General features: G+C 42.9%; 1 protein-coding gene across 15 annotated transcripts in view; it reads right to left on the reverse strand.

Moving 5' to 3' along the window:
• Window positions 1–23,034, reverse strand: part of GANC (glucosidase alpha, neutral C) — an 85,760-nt gene that overhangs the window by 61,807 nt on the left and 919 nt on the right. For 10 of the 15 annotated variants that reach the window (XR_010120838.1, XM_063639559.1, XM_063639560.1 and 7 more), the window contains exons 2-6: window positions 22,643–22,985; window positions 20,688–20,750; window positions 18,509–18,617; window positions 9,191–9,318; window positions 1,116–1,298 (exon numbers count right to left, since the gene is read on the reverse strand). Coding sequence is in view for 14 of the 15 variants with exons in the window: in XM_063639559.1 (XP_063495629.1) it covers window positions 1,116–1,298; window positions 9,191–9,318; window positions 18,509–18,617; window positions 20,688–20,750; window positions 22,643–22,671 (512 nt within the window). In the remaining variant the exon portion in view is untranslated. Of the gene's footprint in view, window positions 1–1,115; window positions 1,299–9,190; window positions 9,319–12,751; window positions 13,442–16,012; window positions 16,230–18,508; window positions 18,618–20,687; window positions 20,751–22,642; window positions 22,986–23,034 lie in introns of those variants that run through there. The other 5 variants (XM_063639564.1, XM_055278870.2, XM_063639563.1 and 2 more) reach the window with 2 other exon arrangements.

Genomic DNA, 23,034 nt, shown 5'->3' on the forward strand with positions numbered 1-23,034 from the left:
CAGGCTGGAGTGCAGTGGCACAATCACAGCTCACTGCAGTTTTGACCTCCTGGGCTCAAGTGATCCTCTTACCTCAGCCTTCCAAGTAACTGGGACTACAGGCATGTGCTATTACACTCGGCTAATTTTTCTGTATTTTTTGTAGGACAGGGTTTCACCATGTTGCCCAGGCTGGCCTCAAAGTCCTGGGCTCAACTGATTTGCCCACCTCGGCAAAAGTGTTATGATTACAGGCATGAGTCACTGTGCCTGGCTAGAAAAAAAGGCTTTAAATATAAAGAACATGGGTAGTGGGTACACAGATATTTGTTATGCTATTATCAGTAGTTTTCAGTTAAACAAGTACTTGACTATTCATAAGGCACCAATAGAGTAGGTGGAGAGATTATAGGGATTTTAAATTTTCTTCTTTTCAATATTTTCTAATCTGCCTATGATGAACAAGTATTAGTTCTGAGATGAGAAAATGAGATATTTTTAATATCAAAATTTTAAAATAGAAATGAGTTGAAACTCAGACAAATCACTATGTTGGAATAATGAATGTTGAATGCTTTCTGCAGATCATATAATATGTTTATTATCACGATAAAAATAGAGGAGGAAGAACTATAGACTAAAAGATTTAAAAACAGTGTTGGTAAGAATGGAAGAAGAATCTCCTCCTTACCACCACCTCCTAATTCATGTGAGCAGCCCACATAAACAGCTTTGATCAAGCAGATGGTCCCAGAAAATTCCTGGACAACTATTCAAGTCTAGGGTAATTTGTGTTATTACAAAGGAGTGAAGTGAAATTACGAAGGTACGCTAGTTCCCATTAACATTTGTCAGGTCAACAGAGTGCTTTTATAGAAGGGTGTGCAGGGTAGAGAATGCCATCAGTCACACACAGGACACGTTAAGAGTGGAACATTTACAAAAGTTTGGGAATTATTTTTGTCATAAAGCTTGTATTCACCTTCACAGGTGAAAAGATAAAATTTCTCAGAACAATACTAGAGCAAATAAGGCAAACCAATTTTCTATGGTGATATGTTATCTATTTAGGCAACTGATATTCATTAATCAGGTTATGTTAAGGTCTTTATGTGTCAAGTAATGCATAAGAATACCTTTGTTGGTGAAGAATCTGTAGATGCTCAAAGTATAATTGGCCCAGAGAATTTATGCTAATCACAACCTCTTCTTCAGACACCAAGTCTACCTTGAATGGGTTTGCTGTGACACGGCACTTCAGGTCTCCTTCTCCATCTGCCAATATCAGACTGCCTGTGTCCCCTGAGCATGAAATCAGCCTAGAAAACAAAACAGGAAGAGAAAAACAAGCTGCTACAGATTTACATGGCCCTATGTGATTTGTACTTCCAAGTAATTAATTAGTAAATCAATATTCATGTGACATAGCCATAGATAAGGCAACAGAGAAAAGTTAATGAGAGCATTGGCTTTGGTGCCAAAGAGCTTAAATTGAGCATAACTCTACCATATACGTTATAACTTTGGATAACAAAGTTATCCAACTTTTCTGGGTCTTGGTTTCCTTATCTGTAAAGTGAAAATAACAAAAGCAACAACAAAGTTTTTGGAGAGAATTAAATGAGATCACATGTGTAAAGCTCTTGACACAGTGCCAGACACATTTAAAAAAAACACACACACAATAAATGTTAGCTATCATCATCGTCATCATCATCACCTTGGTCTGGAAGGTCTAGTAACTTTCTAGATTTTGGTGTGTAAAATCTAAATATTGTTTTTCTTTCTCATTCCAACCACATACTCAGAAATTGAGGAAATAACACAGATTGGGTCCACAGTGAGATGGAACCAGATCAAATTTTTTTTTTTTTTTTTTTTTTTTGAGACAGAGTCTCGCTCTGTCACCCAGGCTGGAGTTCAGTGGCGCAATCTCGGCTCACTGCAAGTACCGCCTCCCGGGTTCACGCCATTCTCCTGCCTCAGCCTCTCCGAGTAGCTGGGACTACAGGCGCCCGCCACCACGCCCGGCTAATTTTTTATATTTTTTTAGTAGAGACGGGGTTTCACCGTGGTCTTGATCTCCTGACCTCCTGATTCGCCCGCCTCGGCCTCCCAAAGTGCTGGGATTACAAGCGTGAGCCACCGCGCCCGGCCTCAAATTTTTATTTACCTATTTATTGCCTGATTCCCACCAGCCTCCAATTTCACAGGTACACTGTTAGGATGTTTTAGATCCACAAGAATTATGTAAGCTCAGACACAGGCACTTAAAATCCCTCAAAGCTAGATATTTCCCTTTCTCCAGTGCACAGTGTCCCCAGTAAATGTTCACAGGATTCTTTAAGGAAGGTAAAAAGAGACAGTTTATGTTCTTATGATGTCTTTTCAGTCCTTCTCCATGGATTCTATGCCTTCTCTTCAAGATGCTTAGGATCTGGAAATTAACTCTGGAGACAGCTGAGAGGCTGTCTCTCACTGCCCACTGAACCCAGACAGAGTTCTTTTGATTATTCCATTAAGTAGGACTGTAGTTCATATATGTCAGTCTAATGCACCCCACCATAAATTGCTTACTGCCCCAAGCATTAAACCATTTTGAGTATTACATGGGCCCTACCACACATAATGGAATTATGTTCACCTTGTCTCTGACAACTAAATGTTTCTACTCTGCCTCTGCTACCTGGAGTCTCATTATCTCCACTGAAATCAGGGAGACCATTTTAATGGCATCATTTCCCACCATTATCTCCAGCCCACAAAAGGAAGATGTTCACTACAATGCTTTCCAAGTGCTCCCTCATCAGTTTCTCAGTGAAGGGGGTATGTTCTGGATTCTCGTGGGGGACAGAATCCAGAGGGCCTAGATGAGCTGGTTGCATGAAACAAATCCACTTCAACATCTTTATCTCTCTAAGTCTATGGATCATTTCCTCTATACCATGCCAAGGAATTCCTGATATCTCAGCTTCATTCAGAAGAATCCATAGCTGAGTTCAGATTATAATTAACCAACTAAGCCATCAATTAGAGCCATTCTCAGTTGCCCAAGCTAGCATATCAAATCTACATTATCTGGTATGTGTACCTGAGTCAATAAATTTAGTCTGATCTACAATTAAGTTCCTTCTTTCTGGTCTAGGAATTCCTCAGAAACCATTTCCATTTATATTTCCCAGGTTTTTTTTGCCATTATATAGTCTTACAATTTTTCAGGCATGCAAGCCTTCTCCCCCTGGGTTTGACTGTAATTGGCTCTCTGGGCACGTTGGGATCTGACTCTCTGATGATGGGTCTGTAGGCGGTGAAGGGTGGTAGGGGTCGGGCACAAAGAGAATTGGAATCCCCGTGCATGTATATTTTAGGTGAGGTCAATACAGGGTATCCAAGCAAGGCAGGATCAGCTTCACCTGCCTTTATAGGAGGGGTTGCTTCTGCTGAAATGGGAGGGCCAGTGAAATTTTGAGGTTTGACTATTTAGAATTACCCAACTCTTCCCAAATATTGTTATTCAATTTTTAAAAAAATTGTTTATTTTTTTAGAGACAGGGTCTTGCTCCATCATCCAGGCTGGAGTGCAGTGGTGCGATCATAGTTCACTGCAGCCTTAAATCACTCAGCTCAAGTGATCCTTTCACCACAGCCTCCTGAGTAGCTAGGACAACAGGTGTGTGCTACCATGCCCGGTTAGTTTTTTAATTTTTTATAGAGATGCAGTCTCACTTTGTTGTCCAGTCTGGTCTACAACCCTTGACCTCAAGCAATCCTCCTGCCTTGGCCTCTCAAAGTATTGGGATTATAGGTGTGAACCACTGCACTCAGCCTGCTATTCAATTTTGAAGAGTCCTACGTTTTCCCAGTTAATGCCTGAAATTAACTTATGGACTAATTCAGTGACCTGCAATATCAAACTCTGCATCTGATTTTCAGCTATATGTACCTGCAGCTACAGAAGATATGAGGACTTTTAGGATTGTCACAGAAAATTAACAATCTTCTGATAATACCTTGAGCTAAGAATTTAAAGCCCTGAGACTATTGTTTTCTTTCTTTAAACTCTTCAGTGAAGTTGAAGCAGCCAAGCCACCTCAGAGCTCTGAATTCTGCATGATAATCATAATGCAATATGGCCCTACCTCTTGGTCTGCTTTCAATGGGCCACTTTATTTTAGTTGACCACCAGTGGTCATTTAAGTAATGTTGCCACAGAATTTTGTGGTCTATTATTAGTTGTATTAGTTTGGCAGGGCTGCCATAAGAAAATATCAGAAACTGGGTAGCTTGAACAACAGAAATTTATTTTCTCATAATTCTGGAGGCTAGAAGTCAAAGATCAAGGTGTCAGAAAGTTGAGTTTCTTGTGAGGCCTATTTCCTGGGCTTGCAGATGGCTGCCTTAACACTGTGTCTTCACGTGGTTGTCCCTCTGTGCCTGCATCTGTGTCCTAATCTCCTCTTCTTACAAGGGCACCCAGGTACAATGGATTACAGCCTACCCTAATCATCCCATTTTAACTTATTTACTGCTTTAAAGATCCTATCTCAAAATATAGTCACATTCTGAGGTACTAGAGGTTAGGGCTCAACACCTGAATTTTGGGATAACACAATTCAGCCTGTAACAATAGTATCCCAACCTCTATTGGTAAATATGTCCTCACTGCCTCCAAATCCAGCTAGGTCAGCCAGCCAATCTCATATTCCCATCCTTGAGAGCTGCTGCTTATATTCATTTATAATACCAACTACTTTATCAACCAAGGCTCAACTGTAGAAAACAAAAACAAAAACAACTCTGGCTATTTTAAGCAGAAAATAAATGACTTCATATGAATAATTTGTTGCTTACATCACGAGAAGGGTTGAGGTAGTAGGTTCCAGGCTGCATGTCCAGGAATGACCCCTAGAACAGTACTGTGTAACTGTATGGCCAACTGACCTTCTATCTTAGCTAGAATCAGGAATTTGAGTTATCAGAATTCACTATGACAACTGCTGGGCTCTAGGATCATGCCACCTTAGCTATAATTCAGAGATGAGTAAATCATGGCCTTAACTAATGGCCTTAGAGCCACTCTACAGGTGCCAAATCCATATACGCAAAATGGGGAACTCAGTCCTGAAATCAAGGTTTTTTTAAGTGCATCTGATTGGTGGAAACTGAATTACATCAGAACCTGTAGCTACAAGGGAGTCTGGGAAATGAAGAAATGTAGTTTTTAGCTTTCCAGTTACTACAGTAGCCAAAGGCCCTCTAGAAGTAAGTCAGTACAGAAGCAGAATTAATACCATATTTACCATACCAAGTTAATTATCACCTGGACCCTAAAACATGGCAAAGACAGCATGGAAAGAGAAAATTACAGATTAACTTACTTATGAACGCAAGTGTAAAAATTGTGAAGGCTGTACTATCCTTCAGGATAGTAGAAAATAACATATTGTGGCCAGGAGGTTATATGCATGCATTGATTCAATTGCCAAACTGCAAAAGCCTTGAGAAACAGTCTCTTTTAAGTTCTTATTTAGGGCAGGCATGGTGGCTCATGCCGATAACTGCAACACTTTGGGAGGAAGAGGAGGGAGAATCATTTGAGGCCAGGAGTTTGATACCAGCTGGGGCAACACAGCAAGACTCTGTCTCTATTAAAAGAGCAAAATTAAATTTAAAAAATTATGTTTACTAAGTTATTGGCATAGAGTGTGGCTCAGTGAATAGATATATTTTAAACTTTTGATGATTCTAACATAACTGAATTAATTTCTCATTATAATGTATTGACCTTTTATAAGATTTTCATGGAAAAAATCATCTACATAAAACTACAGTAGCCTGCCTGCCTGCCTGCCTGCCTGCCTGCCTGCCTTCCTTCCTTCCTTCCTTCCTTCCTTCCTTCCTTCCTTCCTCTCTCTCTCTCTCTCTCTTTCCTTTCTTTCTTCCTTTCTTCTTTTCCCTCTCTGGCCCAGGCTGCAATCTACTCGGCTTGCTGCTGCCCGCGCCGCGGACTGCCTGGGACTGCCGGCGCGCGCCACCGCTGCCTGCCTTTTCTCCTTTCGCTGCAGGCACACGTTCGCCATCTTGGCCACGCTGGTCACCAGCTCCTGACGCCGAGTGCTCTGCCCGCCTCAGCCTCCCGAGGTACTGGGACTGCAGACTGAGTCTCGCTCACCCAGTGCTCGGTGTTGCCCGGGCTGGAGTGCGGTGGCGTGGTTTGGCCTCGCGGCAGCCTCCGCCCCCCAGCCGCCTGCCTTGGCCTACCAGGGTGCTGGGATTGCAGCCCCTGCCCTGCTGCCGCCCCATCTGGGAGGTGGGGAGCGCCTCTGCCCAGCCACCCACCGTCTGGGAAGTGAGGAGCGCCTCTGCCCGGCCGCCCCGTCTGGGAAGTGAGGAGCGCCTCTGCCCGGCCACCCATCGTCTGGAAAGTGAGGAGCGCCTCTGCCCGGCCTCCCATCGTCTGGGAGGTGAGGAGCGCCTCTGCCCGGCCGCCCCGTCCGGGAGGAAGTGAGGAGTGCCTCTGCCCGGCCGCCCCGTCCGGGAAGAAGTGAGGAGCGCCTCTGCCCGGCCGCCCCGTCCGGGAAGAAGGGAGGAGCGCCTCTGCCTGGGCGCCCCGTCCGGGAAGAAGTGAGGAGCGCCTCTGCCCGGCCGCCCCATCTGGGAAGTGAGGAGTGCCTCTGCCCGGCCGCCCCGTCCGGGAAGAAATGAGGAGCGCCTCTGCCCGGGCGCCCCGTCCGGGAAGAAGTGAGGAGCGCCTCTGCCCGGCCGCCCCATCCGGGAAGAAGTGAGGAGCGCCTCTGCCTGGCCGCCCCATCTGGGAGGTGAGGAGCGCCTCTGCCCGGCCACCCATCGTCTGGGAAGTGAGGAGTGCCTCTGCCCGGCCACCCACCGTCTGGGAAGTGAGGAGCGCCTCTGCCCGGCCACCCACCGTCTGGGAAGTGAGGAGCGCCTCTGCCCGGCCGCCCCGTCTGGGAAGTGAGGAGCGCCTCTGCCCGGCCGCCCCGTCTGGGAAGTGAGGAGTGCCTCTGCCCGGCCACCCATCGTCTGGGAAGTGAGCAGCGCCTCTGCCCGGCCACCCATCGTCTGGGAGGTGAGGAGCGCCTCTGCCCGGCCGCCCCGTCCGGGAAGAAGTGAGGAGCGCCTCTGCCCGGCCGCCCCGTCCGGGAAGCAGTGAGGAGCGCCTCTGCCCGGGCGCCCCGTCCGGGAAGAAGTGAGGAGCGCCTCTGCCCGGCCACCCCGTCCGGGAAGAAGTGAGGAGCGCCTCTGCCCGGCCGCCCCGTCCGGGAAGAAGTGAGGAGCGCCTCTGCCCCGGCGCCCCATCCGGGAAGAAGTGAGGAGCGCCTCTGCCCGGCCGCCCCGTCCGGGAAGAAGTGAGGAGCGCCTCTGCCCGGCCGCCCCGTCTGGGAGGTGAGGAGCGCCTCTGCCCGGCCACCCATCGTCTGGGAAGTGAGGAGCGCCTCTGCCCGGCTGCCGCATCTGGGAAGTGAGGAGTGCCTCTGCCCGGCCACCCATCGCCTGGGAGGTGAGGAGCGCCTCTGCCCGGCCACCCATCGTCTGGGAAGTGAGGAGCGCCTCTGCCCAGCCACCTATCGTCTGGGAAGAAGTGAGGAGCGTCTCTGCCTGGCCGCCCCGTCTGGGAAGTGAGGAGCTCCTCTGCCTGGCCGCCCCGTGTCTGGGTGGAAGTGAGGAGCTCCTCTGCCTGGCCGCTCCGTCTGGGAGGTCTACCACGGAGGCCAGAAGCAATGTGGGGGCTGGACGTGGTGGCTCACGCCTGTGGTCCCGGCACTCTGGGGGGCGAGGCGGGTTGATCACTTCGGGCTAGGAGTTCGAGACCAGTCTGGCCAACTTGGCGAAACATGAAGAATACAACAGACAAACCAACCAACCAACTCAGTGACAACAAAACAGGTCTACCCTGGAGTCATACTCTAATTTTTTCTATTTTCCTCCCTTTCTGATCCTTTATTCCACTTTCTTTTTCTTCCTCTTCCTTCTCCCTCTTCTTTGTCAAATAGAGGATTGAGTTATTATCACTGATCCATATAAAGTCCCTCTCTCATTTATTTTAACTCCCACCCCCCATTTCTATTCCCCGACTTCCCATGTGCAACCTTCCTAATATGTTTGATACGCATCTTTTTGTTTGTATGTATTTTTAGAAAATGTTTATTGTTTTTGTATGCAAAAAAAATTAATAAAAAAAAAAAACTACAGTAATGATATAGTAAAAATGAAAGCATCTGGCATAATCTGATGTTCCTTTAGTGAAATAATATGAAAATATAATGGAAACCAACTGGCAAAACTGAGTTGAAATATTACTGGAAAGTGTTATGAGAACAGATGAAAGTTTTGCAGGTACTTGAAAATGCTTTAGTCCCCAAAAATTGTTTTTCACCTAGACACTGATTATTAATTTACCTTGACACTAAGTAAAATTACATGTTAGACTTCTGAGAATAACCTTAATTAAGTCCGTCCAACGGTATAAATTAGTGTAAGCATGGGAGTTTGGCTAGCGTATTAGATCTCTGGAGCCCTGCTGCTAATCTGAGTGAGTAATAAGTAGCTTTCCTTCTACTTGCTCCCATAGTCTGGCTAATAAAACCACTTTCTTTGTGAGAAGGAGAGCAGGGATCAAAGTTCTGCTTCTCCCTGTTAAATAAGTCCTGATGAATCAAATGGTGGAAGAAGAAAAAACAGAATGGATAATAAGGAAAATGGATAGATTTATCCCCAAATAACTGAATACATTAAAAGTAATGGCAAAAACCACAATTACTTTTGCACCAACCTAAATGACTATAGTTTTGAGCAGCCAAAATAAGAAGTGCACATAACAAAATTTATTACTCAAGATATGATAAAAGAATAGGCCGGGCGCGGTGGCTCACGCTTGTAATCCCAGCACTTTGGGAGGCCGAGGCGGGCGGATCACGAGGTCAGGAGATCGAGACCACAGTGAAACCCCGTCTCTACTAAAAATACAAAAAAATTAGCCGGGCGTGGTGGCGGGCGCCTGTAGTCCCAGCTACTCGGAGAGGCTGAGGCAGGAGAATGGCATGAACCCGGGAGGCGGAGCTTGCAGTGAGCCGAGATTGCGCCACTGCACTCCAGCCTGGGCGACAGAGCGAGACTCCGTCTCAAAAAAAAAAAAAAAAAAAAAAAAGAATGTATCAAGCGTGTCTCTAAAATACCTTGCTCCTTGGCTTACCTTACAGTGCTTGGCTTGCTTGTGAGGACATCAGGAACTTCAAACCTGGGTTTTAGAGGAGTCTCTTCATTAATTTTAAGCCTGAAAATGTTTCCTTCTATACCATAAATTTCAGCCAGGAGAGGAACCTGGAAACAGATACAAGAGATTACCTTCAACAGGTTACCCAAGTGATGGCCAATTTTGCACCAATTACAATAATTAGGAAAGTATTTGTTTCAATTATGATAGGCCAAGCAAATTGGAGAACAATGGTGATTAAAGAAAAAAAGCTCCCCGGTTTATGTATGTACTTGCTTGGCTATAGCTATAGTAGCAACAAGAAATATCTTCTATGTGTTCTGTGGCTAGGTGAACATACAATTGTCCAAACCAGTATCTTCAGAGTGAAAGGAGTCTCTATTAATAATTACACTGAAAGACAGGCATAAACTGAAACTTGCCTTGGAAGATTGGGACATGTGGCTACTGTATCTATGATAAACTACAGACACGTTAAGAATAAGAGTTTGAGTGTTAAAAGCAGAGTAACTAGATTCCAGCTGGATGAAAGATGAAGGGTGGCGGGCTACAGAAGAGAAAAGAGTACAGAATAAAATGATCATTGGAGTTCTCTAGTGGTGGATGAAAGGAGGCTTGGTGCACTAAAATCAAACTGGAATTGATTTGTTCACACCTGGGAAAATAGACCTGGGGAACTTTTACAAGAGGCTGGGGAACATAAGTAAAATTCTGTCTACCATGGGACACGAAAACAATGTAGAACCATGAAGATAATAGAGAATTTGAAAAATAAAACACAGAACAAGAAGCTCTAGGAGAATAGAAATGACAGGACTCAGGCCACAAAATGAGCACCTAGAAAAATATTTTAAGACCATGGTTTTCAACTGGTGGGCCAAGCCGCACTAGTCAATTGCAATTTCTTCATGAAGTATGATGCCAAATTTTGGTTACTACTGGGTGCCTGTGTTATTACTATTATGTCTGTTAAATGACAGCTAAACTTGGTAAGTTGTGTGACATAGCTTAGAATGGGTACAATGTGGTGCAAGTAAAAGATAAGAAATATGGAGAATACCAAGCCAGCACCAAAAACGTGATGTTACTGGAACTTTGCCTCTTGAGAATACAGGGAAGCAATCAGGGCAGTTAAACTGTAACATGACACTAAACAGTGAACAAGTAAACAATGCTGTGGCTGTGGATTCTTTTCTAGATATTCTAAGGCAGGGTTATGATGCAATAGTGATCATACTGTAATTATGCTTGCATGTTTAATGTTCTTTTATGTATTTAAACTACTTTTAGTGTACAATCAAAATTTTAACATTTGGAAATATGTCCAAGTACAAACTTCAAATTGTTAGATTATGTATTCTCTCACTATTTAAATGTATATTTCCATTGCTCTCTCAAATTCCATTCAATTAACATTTATTTGGCATCTATTATTGCAATGATTGAACTTTTGGGGAGGCTGAAATTTGGAGGAGATAAAAGAGATGCAAAGCTAACACAGAGCATTCTGTGATAAGTTTTAAAACAGAAAGGCAAGAGATTAAGGAAGGGGGTTATTAATGATGACCATACGGTTAGAAGTTCTGGACATTTCTCTAGAGGAATAGAGATTTAAGCAGGGCCTTCAGGAATTAGTAAGACTTTGAGTAGGTAAAAATGGGCAAGAACTTCCTAAGCAGGGGGCATATAGGTGGTCTGCCTATATATGATTAACAATTTACATCTAGTTATTCACTCAGAGTTTGTCCCATTTTTAGTAAAACAGCTTTCTCTACAAAAAAAAAAAAAACTAATTTTTGTTTAAACCAAAGACTGAGCTGTACGTTCTGTTCTTGAGGCTGCAGCCCAGGGGAGAAAAAAGAGAGAGCAACAACCCTGTTTTCACTATAATGACTTCATGTATAAATCAGAGTTAATCCTCATTTTAATTTTAATTTAGTGAACTAATTTTAGCAAAAATCGCTCTGAAATTTAGCAATATTTAGAGTCATTCTTTCTTTAAATTTATGTATTTATTTATTTTGAGATGGAGTCCTGCTTTGTCACCCAGGCTGGAGTGCAGTGGTGCAATCTTGGCTTACTGCAACCTCCGCTTACTGCAACCTCCGCCTCCTAGGTTCAAGTGATTCTTGTGCCTCAGCCTCCTGAGTAGCTAGAATTACAGGTGCGTGCCACCACACCAGGCTAATTTTTGTATTTTTAATAGAGACGGGGTTTCACCACGTTGACCAGCCTGGTCTCAAACTCCTGACCTTAAGTGATCCTCCTGCCTCAGCCTCCCAAAGTGCTGGGATTACAGGTGTGAGCCACTGTGCCTTATCTCTTATTATCACCAACATAGCTTTCTTGGTCCAGGCACTACTTTCCTTAGACCTTAGTATGCATTTCCTCCTATGATCTGGGCTCATGTGTTTTTTTTTCTCTTATTAACTTTTTTTTCTTTTTAAATATCAGCAGACTCCCAGAAGTCCAATAAGTAAAGCCACTTGGGTTAAAGACACTGGGGAATGGCTCAGTGTCCCACCTTAGAGTCCCCTGCCTTCCCTGTATTGAGTCCTAAGTCACCTCTGTTGAAACCTCAGGGCTCTGTGGATGACAGTTTAAAAGCCACTTCCCTGAGGCTTAACTGCCAGTTCTTTCCCAATCCTTCCACCACTTCCTTGCTCTTTCAAAAAGTCTGGACATGACTGTTATATTCTTCTACCTAAAATAGTAAACATTTGTAGATATTCCTTTCCTATTTGCTAGGACCTGCTGGATATTTATAAATAAAATAATATACAAATAAACTATCAAATCTCTTCCTCCTGTTAGTGATGATTGGAAATGACAATGAAAAAATACATTAAGAAGTTACAGATGTTGGACTGCTTAAATTAAGAATCTAGTATTAATCCTTAGATAATATAAGTAGTTACACTCAATTGCAGCCAGATCAATTTATGTAAAATGAACATACATCTAATAATTTTAAATGGATAGTTAATATGAGATGAGAGAGCATGCGTTTTGCTCCCTTAGAAGTATTTAAGACATGCCAGCGGGTGGTACATGCATATAGCCCCAGCTACGCAGTGGGGCTGAGGCAAGAGGATTGCTTGAGCCTAGTAGTTTGAGGTTACAGTGTGCCATGACTGCACCTATGAGTAACCACTGCACCCCAGCCTGAGCAACACAGTGAGACCCCATCTCTTTAAAAAATTTAAAATGTGTTAATATCCAATTACACAGAGAAGCTGAGATAAATCCTCAGAGAAAAGATTAAATTTTGGAGGTTCATTTTAGTACTACAAGCCTCTACTCAGTTTTTCATATACCTTTACTTAGAAGCCCACCTCTCAGTCTGGGAAAAAGAGTATTAATTCTCTTTTCCTGTCTTATTTCTCCCTTACTAAATAAAAACAATTAAAACTTGGGGGTTTGTTATCCACAAATCTAGTTTTTTTAATGGCCATATAGGCTAAAATACCAGATATTTTGTAAACATCATGGTGGTAGAAATAGCTTTGTCTATGTCTTCAAGCATAGTGTTGATCACAATTACATTAAAACAAAAACTTTTTATTCGCCCAGAACTGGGAATCACAATTAGTAAAGACCGTAATAGAATTAACAAACAGCCCTAGAACACATATTTAAATTTGCAGTGGGTGTTAAGTAGGAAAATTATAACTCCATCAACTCCTCCTTGGTAGGTAGATCTTGCTCTTCCTGAGGCACCAGGACTCTTCACTATTATGTAAAGAACTGTTAACCTAAAAGACATAGAACAGTGAGCAACCACCTCTACTAGCTGTGATCAAGACCTCCCGGGATCCAGGGAATGGTCTAATAGTTCATTAAATTGCTGTAGGACACTAATCGTCCCTTCCACAGTTGCAGCCAGTTGGTTTACTGCAAGCACTGATTTTCTACAAAGAATACTGGCAACCTCACGCTGGGCAACGGCCTGTTCCCCAAGGACAATTGGCCTGTCCAGGTGTGCTTCTGATTGTCTGGCCAGTTCCCAAATTAGCTGCCTGTTTCTGGCCATTTCTGCAGACACAGTACTGGCTAACAAGTGGTAGTTGTGCCTTGTCTGCTGAGAAGGTGGCTGGTTGGGCAAAGCCTCATTTTCATTAGGCTTAGATGAAAAGGCAAGGGGTAACTTCATAGAGGTGCTCAGAGATATTCCTGCATCCTTGGAGAAGCTGCTGGAAGTGTTGTCTCTGGTGAAACCTTGCAAACAGGCTGCAAAAGAAAATAAACGTGTTGCCAAATGGTCACCTATATCATGAGAAAGCATCATAATGAGCAATATAAAGTAGATTGCTCCAGACATCCTTGCTAGCAATGCTATTTAAGCTAGACTCACAAGACAGCATACATTTTCCTTTGCCTAGATCATAAGACTAGATCTCTTTCTCAATCCAGACCAAATTTTCACTGAAGATAGAAAACTGATAGTAGTAGGAAAAAAACAACAACTGAGTTCTACAAAAGCAGTCAACACACTTTCCTGATCACTTTCTTTTTATTTTCTGGAAACTTCTTTACTAAATATCTACCTGATTATTCTGTCATCAGGAATAAGCACAACACTATATTAGGACCCTATGTGAGAAAACTTATGCATCTGAACCTGCAACCAGCTTTTCTCCAAAGCCTAGATGTTCCAACCTTGCGACAACACACAGGTCAACATTCCAGCTTGTTTTGGAACAGATCTATGTCCTGGAACATCATGTTTGCTATGGACTGAATGGCGTCTTCCCAAAATTTGCTATTAAAGCCCTAACCCACAATATGATGGTATTCAGAGATGAAGCCCTTGGGAGGTAATTAGGTTTAGATGAGGTCACGAGGTTGAGGAAGTCCTCAGGAACGGATTAGTGCCCTTATAAGAAAAGACCAGAGAGCTTGTGTACACACTCTCTCTCCACTATGTGAGGGCACAAGAAGAAGGCAGCCATCTACAAACTAAGAAGAGAGCCCTCACCAGACAGTGAAGCTGCTAGCACCTTGATCTTGGAATTTATAGCCTTCAGAACTGCGAGAAATAAACATCTGTTGCGTAAGCTGCCCAGCCTGTGATATTTGGTTATGGCAGCCTAACCCAATGTTGAATGAAGCTTGGTTCTGCTTCCTGGTTGTTTATTAAGGAGCAGATTGGGGAAGGGAATTGAGAGGGAGAAATTCAAAAATTAACAAACCTTGACAACTCCAAAGTTACTGCTTTAAGGGTTTTAAAGGTTTAGGGGCAGGCAGGCACCAAGACTGTTGGATTTGTCAGAATCTGCCTGATCAGTGTAATTTGAGAACTGCAGCTGTGAGCTGAATATGATCCTCTTAGACTCTGGGCTGTCCCTCTCAACCTGAAATAAAAAGCTACCATTCTGAATAAGTGGATGTATGCAGCTTATTTTAAAACTTCAGATCACACTCATACCATATCTTAATGTGCAATCTCCTTGAAACACCCATCTTATCCCAGAAACCATTTTTAATAGAAGTTATTTGTTATTAAAAAAATTTTTTTTTGAGACAGAGTCTCACTGTGTTGCCCAGGCTGCAGTGCAGTGGCACAATCTTGGCTCACTGCAACCTCTGACTCCCAGGTTCAAGCAATTCTCCTACCTCAGCCTCCTGAGTAGCTGGGACTACAGGCATGCACCACCACACCCAGCTAATTTTTGTATTTTTTTTTTGAGAAGCGATTCTCCTGCCTCAGCCTCCTCAGTAGCTGGGACTACAGGCACATACCACCATGCCTGGCTAATTTTTGTATTTTTAGTAGAGACGGGTTTTACCATGTTGGTCAGGCTGGTCTTGAACTCCTGACCTCGTGATCTGGCCACCTCAGCCTCCCAAAGTGCTGGGATTACAGGTGTGAGCCACCGCACTCGGCCTTATTTTTGTATTTTTAGTAGAGATGGGGTTTCACCATGTTGATCAGTCTGGTCTCAAACCCCTGACCTCAGGAGATCCATCTGCCTGGGCCTCCCAAAGTGCTGGGATTATAGGCATGAGCCACTGCACCTGGCCTAAACAGGAATTTAAAAGAGACCGTTTTTTCAAGACTTTTGCAGTTTGGCAATTTAATCAATGTATATGTATAACCTCTCGGTCACAATACATTATTTTCTACTATCCTGAAGGATTCACTTTATTAGTACAGCCTTCACAATTTTTAAATTTATGTTCATAAGTAAGTTAATCTGTAATTTTCTTTTTCCATGCTGTCTTTGTCATATTTTAGGTCAATTTTTTTTGGACAGTGTCTCACTGTGTTGCCCAGGCTGCAGTGCAGTGGCACAATCTTGGCTCACTGCAACCTCTGCCTCCCAGGGTCAAGTGATTCTCATGTCTCAGCCTTTGGAGTAGCTGGGATTACAGGCATGCATCACCCTGCCTGGCTAATTTTTGTATTTTTAGTAGAGATGGGGTTTTGCCACGCTGGCCATAGCTGGTCTCAAACTCCTGGCCTCAAGTGATCTGCCTGCTTTGGCCTCCCAAAGTGCTGGGATTACAGGCGTGAGCCACCACACCTGGCCTAATAAAGGCTCTTTCACTATGCAATGAGCTGCATATAAGATGCAGGCAACATTAGTGATCACCATCACCTTTGTTGTCCCTAACAGACTGACAGAGGGCATGAAATCTTATGTACTTACTAGTCATCTCAACACCACATGGCAAGGAGGACATTAAAATGGAGTTCAGTGCAGAATTTCAGGGTGATCTCCTGAAATATATATTTGCATACATTTGCCTGAGATCAGGGCACGCAGATTCCATATGTGGTTCCGATATTTCTAATACCTGAGCATGGAGTTTGTTCCAAGAGGTCCTCAAAGTTCTCAGTCTTGGGAGCTACGTTGCTGATGTCCCAGGTAATTTTTCCTTGTTTATCAGGCTCCTCAGCTTCCTTCTGAGCCAGGTACTGTCTTGTACTGAGATCCTGTGTCTCCTCCTGGACTGTGGTTTCTTTGCCTTTGAAGGCATCCAGAGTTGTCGGGCTCTGGTTCTGGCACCTGACCTGAACAGCACTGTTCCTCACTTTTTCAGGATCCAAAAAGAGAAACTGATCTACAGTAATGTAAAATGGCATATGTGGGTGTCCACCGCAAACTGCTATCACGCTGTGTTGAGAATTTTCATTTTGGCTCACCACTGACATTCAAGGTGATTTTGCCTCATTTACTTTACCTCAGCACGTCTTCATGACCAGGTGCTCAATATACTAAGCATCCTCAAGAATGGATAGGGATTCTTGCTCTGACTATGGACAACTACAACTCTCTCAGGTTAGACACAATGGAAATAGGAAAGAAAATGAGACAATGACAAGAAAAATGTGACAGAAAGGTTCTTGACATCTGGTCAAGGCCTAAAGACTCCTGGAAGGCCTCTGATGGACTTGATGCATTTCCTGGGGCCAACTGCTTCTGCTGACCCTGAATAGAGGGGTTTGGCCGGGTGTCAGGCTATTAGACCACATGCAAACAGTGGTTGGCTCTCCAGGAAGGAAATTAGTGCTGCACCATTTTTTTCCCCATGAACAGCTACCAAACTAGGCTACAAAAGGATATATAAAAAACATATATAAATAAGAATATAAAGGGAGACCTGAATCAGCATTAGAGGACCTATGGCTTTGGGGGTACCATGAGCTGAGAACTCAAATGTATCAAAGATACTAGGCAAGGAGGAAAATTACTCCAGGAAAATGGGTGGTGTAAGAATCAGCACTAGATTTTGGAGAAAGGCTAACTGCCCCATCTGTGCAGCTAAGAGAGATGAGCTAAATGTACTGCCACAATAACTATGTCGTAGAAGTTGAGGACAGGGGATGGGGATAAAGAACACAGAACTGTTGATATGATTCTAGCTCATATTTTGAATTTGGGCAAGAAAGCTATGGAAGAAGACTCCATATGACTAAAATCTCTAAAACTCCATAATGAAGGTAGTTTTCTTCACTGTACAATTGTTCTTTCTGTCTGGGAATAAAGTTTGGACCCATTTCTAAATTAAAGACCTTACAATTATTATGGAGAACCCACCAATATCAGTACAGCGCTGCAGGGCAGGAACTATGATAGTCACATAGTTCACAGCTTTGCCATGAACATCAGCTTCCCAGAACTGGAACTTGTTAGTGAGTTGGTGCAGATATTATCCAAGCAGTTACGGGACCCAGAGCTAATGGCCTTAACTGTCTTTCAGTGATATGAATTACCAGTTAAGTCAGATTGGCCTCAGAGGCCTTAGAAACTTAGGATGCCTTTAGAATGCACGGAGGATCTGAAAGCGAGGGTCAGGTTGAGGGCATCAGGTAGTAGTGCACAGTCACACTTCCTAGCACAGCCCACAGTGCTTCCTCTATGACTGGCCCATCTAAAGTAACATGACAACTTCACGGGTGAGATAAAGCACTTAAGATATACTTCCCTAACACTCTCACTAGGCAAAAACTATGGTAACCTCTAGTGAAGCAGCTCAGGTGAGCGAACACTTGTTACTTGGGTTTTCAACTGCATAGTCCTTTCGCCTGTCCCCTGTTCCCCCTGGCCCACCTGCATTTTGAGATTTGGACATACCCTGAATTTGTGCCTTGCTCAGGCTACACATGCAACTGGGCATTGTGTAATAGTGTTAGAAAGCACGTGGGTGATGGCGTCTGACAGATGCAGGAGAAAATTTTGGTTACTAAATGTAAGACTTTGGGCAAGTGATTTTCTAGACTTCATTTTCCTCATCTGAAATTAGGATAATATAATGTAACTCTTAGATGTGTTAAAGACTAAACAAAAGGAAATAACATTTGTAAGACATTTCGGAAAACATCTGATACAAAGATGACATACATTTTCTTTCTTTCTTTGTTCTTTTTTGAGGGAGGATCTTGCTGTGTCACCCAGGCTGAAGTGCAGTGGCACAATCATGGCTCACTGCAGCCTCGACCTCCCAGGCTCAAGAGATCCTCCCACCTCAGCCTCCTGAGTAGCTGGGACTACAGGCATGCATCACTGTGCCTGGATAATTTTTTTGTACTTTTTGTAGAGATGGGTTTTCGCCATGTTACCCAGGCTAGTCTCGAACTCCTGGGCTCGAGCAATCTGCCCGCTTCTGCCTCCCAGAGTGCTGGGATTACAGGTGTGAGCCACTAATCACTAAAAGGCTGATATTCCTTTTCTAACGAGGTTTATTTTTGAAGCATATACAACTTTAATTGGCTTTTGTGGAAATTTACTTCATTCAGCCCCAATAAATAAAGAAACAAATTATTTTCTGTGGAAAATACTTCTATCTCACCTTACTCGCTTCATTGATGATTTGGAACCTGGTGCTGTCTTCATCTGTTGTGACTGAGTCCAGTAATGCCTGATAGGTGGACTTCTTGGAAAGCCACTGTTTCTGACGCCTATAGATACAGAGTATGCAGATGCTTGATAATTATTTGTGATTGTCAGTATCCAAAAGACTGTATTATCACGTGGAAGTCATTAAAATTCACTATGATATTCAGTGAATTTCAGGGCACAAACAGTACTATAATAAAGTGCTAATCAGGAACTTTATTATTAGAATGCTAATAAGATGAGTATCAGTAAGAATACTAATACAATTGATTATTATAACATTGCTCAAAGGATGACATCTTGTCTCCTTCCTTGAGATGGTGGGGCAATTTTCATAGATGACGTTTGTGAGCTTGTTAATTTCCCTCCCTCTTTCTATAAAATGGACTTTAATAGTAACTAAATAATTTCTAGTGGATATTAAATATAATCTAGTGGTTTAACAAGGTTAACAGGCATTCACTGTAGACTTCCCTCTAGATACCTGTTCAGAATTAACATAATACGCTTTTCTTCCTATTAAACAGAGAGTGAATACGTTAGAAAGCTATACTGTATAACACAATTTTTGATGATTTCAGTTTCAAGATCAGATAGACTTTTTTTTTTTTTCGAATGAAGACTATGGCCGGGCATGGTGGCTCACGCCTGTAATCTCAGTACTTTGGGAGGCCGAGGCAGACGGATCATCTGAGGTCAGGAGTTCAAGACCAACCTGACCAACATGGTGAAACCCCCTCTCTACTAAAAATACAAAAAATTAGCTGGGCATGGTGGTGCATGCCTGTAATCCCAGCTACTCGGGAGGCTGAAGGAGCAGAATTGCTTGAACCCAGGAGGTGGAGGTTGTGGTGGGCAGTGATTGCGCCACTGCACTCCAGCCTGGGTGACGGAGACTCCGTCTCAAAAAAAATAAAAATAAAAATAAAAATAAGATAAAATGAAGATTTTAAAGGCATATTTTTTGTAGCTCTGGAGAAACAGGCAATCTTTTTTTTTTTTTTTTTTTGAGACAGAGTTTCACTCTTGTTGCCCAGGCTGGAGTGCAATGGCACGATCTCGGCTCACCACAACCTCTGCCTCCCGGGTTCAAGCAATTCTCCTGCCTCAGCCTCCCAAGTAGCTGGGATTACAGGCATGCGCCACCATGCCTGGCTAATTTTGTATTTTTAGTAGAGACGGGGTTTCTGCATGTTTGTCAGGTTGGTCTCAAACTCCCAACCTCAGGTGATCTGCCTGCCTTGGCGTCCCAAAGTGCTGGGATTACAGGTGTGAGCCACCTCGCCCGGCCAGGCAATCTTATATAATGTTGATAGGGGTACAAATGTTATAATTCCTATGGAGGGAAATCTGGTAATAGTTAACACATTTCAAATGCATTTAGTCTTTGACCCAGTAATCCCACTCCTAGAAATGTATCCTATAAATATACCTGCATGTGTAGAAAATGACCTATGTATAGCTCTTCATTGTGGTAGTGCTATTTTAGCAAAATATTAAAAACAACCCAAGGGTCTAGCAATAAGAGACAGACTGAATAAATTATATTAACAGTATATCTACCCCCTGGAATATTATGCAGCTGTAAAAAGGGGAAACGATCTCCATGCACTCATATGAATTACTCCTCAGAACAAACTATAAAGCAGGAAAAAAAGCCTATTTGGTATAAAAAGGGGTGATTAAAAAAAGAGAAAAGGAATAATATAAAAATACATGTATTTACAAAAAGAAATACTGGAAGGATAAATACGAAATGAAGAAATTTGGTTACTCGGGACAAGATGAGGAATGGGTAGAAGGGGACAAGAGTGGAAGCAACATTTTTCAATGCATACTTCTTTATATTACTTTTGAACCATGTAAAAGTGTTATCTATTCAAAGCGTCAAAATTTAAAACTAGTTTAAAAATATTTTGGCTTTTAAAATAAAATAGCTGTTTATTGAAAAATTTAAATACTTCAGGAGTAAATGTATAAAGTTAAAAGTGAGTCTCCTGTCTGATGATTTCCTTAATTATTAAATTATCCTTTCCTTGGAAAGTCTATCAGTTCTCAAAAATTTAATAAGCATCCATTTTGAAATACTGTCAGAGATGTTTTGATCTACTTACTATATTTATTTTCCTTACCTGTAAAATGCGATCTTGTTACAGTCTCTGAAAATGTTTTTATCTATAGCTTCATCTTCAACACTAAATAAAAAGACATTTTGAGAAATTTACTTTACACAGGGCTTGTGAATCCAACTTTTGTACCTTCTCTAACTACAGTACGAACATGCAAAATAAACCTTTGGAGTCTATTCTGCAACGCAAAATTGTGTCACGGCCATAGTATAACATAATAGCACATTATGCTGCAGAACAATAGCCTTTTATAAATCCTCTGAGGTAAACAACAAAACATCAGGTTCTGGGGTTACTCCGAAAGTAATGGGACAAGATCACTGTCACTTATGAGGACATATTCTTCTGAAATAATGACTGAAGGCTATGACTGCAAAAGTAAAATCTGAAGGAGCAAAACCAAAACAGCATCCTAAAACGAACAAACCAAAACCAACCAACCAGACAAACTAAGAACCATAACCCACCCACCGATTTATTCAACAAAATATTTTCAGAAAATTCTTCCTGGGTGCTGGGCTCTGAGGAAGGTATGAACTGTGTTCAAGCTATCAGTTAGGGTTTTACCAGCAATCACAATACAAGCTGACAAATGCTTTAATAGAGGTGCAAGGTGCTAGAATAAGAACAGAACAGACGTAGAAAGGGAATTTCTCGCTTTTCAAGATAAGGTGACAATCTAGGGGCCGTGTTTTTTAAAACCAAGTTTCCAGAAGAGCTGTTTCTGGAATAAAACATGAATGAGATACATGTATATTGAAGTTTTGAGTATATGTATTTAAACTAGCCTCCATCTGATTAAAACAACTACAGATTATAAGGAGAAAAAAAATAACACTGGCTTTCATGCACCGGTGTGGCTGAATGCATCTGTAGTCAGCATGTCCATGATTATGTAGAAAGCTATGACTGAACACAAACGTCGAAATATTATGAAAACAAGCCCAGGCAGATATATTTGGCCATACTAAAAAAAGTTTGTCCTTCACTGAACTCAGTCTTTGTCAGTTTATTTTATTTAAAAAAATTTTTTTGAGACAGGATATCGCTCTGCCTCCTACATTAGAGTGAAGTGGCATGATCTTGGCTTGCTCCAACTGCCGCCTCCTGGGCTCAGGCTATCTTCCCGCCTCAGCCTCCTGAGTAGCTGGGACTACAGCCCCACATCAGGGACTACAGCCCCACATCACCACGTCTGGTTAACTTTAAAATTTGTGTAGAGACAGGGATTCAGCATGTTGCCCAGGCTGGTCTTGAGCTGGGTTCAGGCAATCTGCCCACCTATAGGCCTCCCAAGTGCTGGGATTACAGGCATGAGCGGCCCGGCCCAGTTTATTTTAATCAAGTGTACAAAGATTGGAGAATCTTTTGTTTCCTCTTTACAGCTTTGAAGAATTAACTCTGGGATGATATAGGAAGGGGTGATTATAGATGAACTTGGAAAGCAACATGCCTGAATTTCACGTGTTAAGAGTTCTGATTGCAACTTTTCCACTGTTAATGTTATTTAACCATCCTTTTTTTTTGGAGACAGGGTCTCACTTTGTTGCCCAAGCAGTGGCAAGATCACAGCTCACGGCAGCCTCCAAGTCCATTCTCCCACTGGTCTCCCAAGTAGCTGAGAATCCGAGGGGGTGGGGAGGGGGTCTCGAACTCCTGAACTCAAGCGATCCTCCCACCTTGGCCTCCCAAAGTGCTGCGGGATTACCTGCGTGGGCCACTGCACCCGGCCTATTTAACCATCCTGAAAGTATTTTATGAGAGGCTATTAATATCAACTAACTCCCTGCGAATTGAGAGAAAAGATAAAGGTGAGCAAATACCAAATACGCAAATAAGAAATGCAATTAAAACACAATGAAATCTTCAAAGCCAAAATGTTTTCAGGTACTTTGAGGTACTATTCCCCGTTTCTAGGGATCCTGGGGTCACTCGCTACAGAAGCACTTGGCCTTTACCTTATTTCCTCTTTCTCAGATGCTTCCATGGCTTCTCTGTCACTCCGACCAGCTCCCAGCTCTCAGGACAAGGGCCCTGGGCGATCTTTTAAAGAAGCCGATTGGGTGTCTTTCTAAAATTACAACCAGTACTTCATCGTCAAGTTTCTGGGAAGGGAGTCCCCTCCAGATCCTTACGGAGTGACAAATCTTGACTCTTGCTCCTGGAATTTTTCAGGCCCAAACTAGCGTTTCTACAACGATTTATCTGGCAAATTTGTCTTGATTACGGGTGGCTGATGAGGAACGTGCTTTTGTTAGGAACCGAAACTGGGCGGCGGTGAGGGCGTGTACGCAATGAGCCCTAGAGGGTAAAAATCAAGAGCGTTAAGAACCGGCAAATGCCGAGACGG

The sequence above is a fragment of the Symphalangus syndactylus genome, chromosome 5 (assembly GCF_028878055.3).
Source record: "Symphalangus syndactylus isolate Jambi chromosome 5, NHGRI_mSymSyn1-v2.1_pri, whole genome shotgun sequence".
NCBI lineage: Eukaryota > Metazoa > Chordata > Mammalia > Primates > Hylobatidae > Symphalangus > Symphalangus syndactylus.